General features: G+C 54.0%; 1 protein-coding gene across 1 annotated transcript in view; it reads left to right on the top strand.

Moving 5' to 3' along the window:
- Positions 1 to 953, top strand: part of LOC107577184 (leucine-rich repeat protein SHOC-2-like) — a gene marked incomplete at its 3' end in the record, with an annotated part of 13,064 nt that extends 12,111 nt beyond the window's left edge. The window contains exon 2 of the mRNA XM_016263283.1: positions 70 to 953. Within this exon, the coding sequence (XP_016118769.1) occupies positions 417 to 953 (537 nt within the window). The remainder of the gene's footprint in view (positions 1 to 69) is intronic.
- Between the last annotated feature and the right edge of the window lie 3 nt (positions 954 to 956).

Raw genomic sequence — 956 nt, 5'->3', positions numbered from 1 at the left:
GCAACTTTTGTCTGCAAGTCATTCCCAGCATTATACATCTTAACTGTAACCGTTTGCTTTGTTTAACAGCCAAAGGATGTGAATCCAGGCGACCTGTCTGTGTACAACAGCTCTAGAAGAGCCGAGAGAAAGAGTGCAGTTCAAACAGGCATGAGGCTGTTGGCCTCCTCGCCACACCGACTACAACAAACACGTGTCGTGCCAATGGAGTTTTAACCCCTGCAGGAGTGCAGACTGCTTGGTCCACCGAGGCTGCTGAAGAAACACAGGTATGTATGAGCACACGCAGATATAACCGCCCCTCCCTTCGGATCGACGCCAGAACTGTCCTCGAATAACGAACAAAATACTAGAGTGAGAGAAAGAGAGCGAGAGACAGAGGGTCCCATGTGCCATTGGGCAGCGGGGCTTTCGCCATGAGCAGTACTCTGGGCAAAGATAAAGACTCTAAGGAGAGGGAACCCAAAGCTGAAGGGAAATCCAAAACCAAAGGGAAAGATGCCAAAGACGGGAAGAAAGACACGAGCGGCGCTTCACCCGCGGTGGCCTTCACTTTGGACAGCACGATAAAGCGACCCAACCCACCGCCTAGCACGCGCAAAAAATCCAGTAATGCAGAGGTCATCAAGGAACTGAACAAGTGCCGTGAGGAGAACTCAATGCGCCTAGACCTGTCCAAGAGATCCATCCATCTGTTGCCCCCTTCCATCAAGGAGCTGACCCAGCTGACTGAGCTCTACCTGTACAGCAACAAGCTGCAAAGCCTGCCAGCCGAGGTGGGATGCCTGTCGGGGCTGGTGACGCTGGCGCTCAGCGAGAACTCTCTCACCAGCCTGCCCGACTCGCTGGACAACCTGAAGAAGTTGCGTATGCTCGACCTGCGGCATAACAAGCTGCGGGAGATCCCAGCCGTGGTCTACCGCGTCACCTCCCTCACCACGCTCTACCTGCGCTTT

This window comes from Sinocyclocheilus grahami, unplaced genomic scaffold (assembly GCF_001515645.1).
Source record: "Sinocyclocheilus grahami isolate Dianchi unplaced genomic scaffold, SAMN03320097.WGS_v1.1 scaffold5345.1, whole genome shotgun sequence".
Lineage (NCBI taxonomy): Eukaryota > Metazoa > Chordata > Actinopteri > Cypriniformes > Cyprinidae > Sinocyclocheilus > Sinocyclocheilus grahami.
This window is presented reverse-complemented; position numbering and strand designations above follow the sequence as displayed.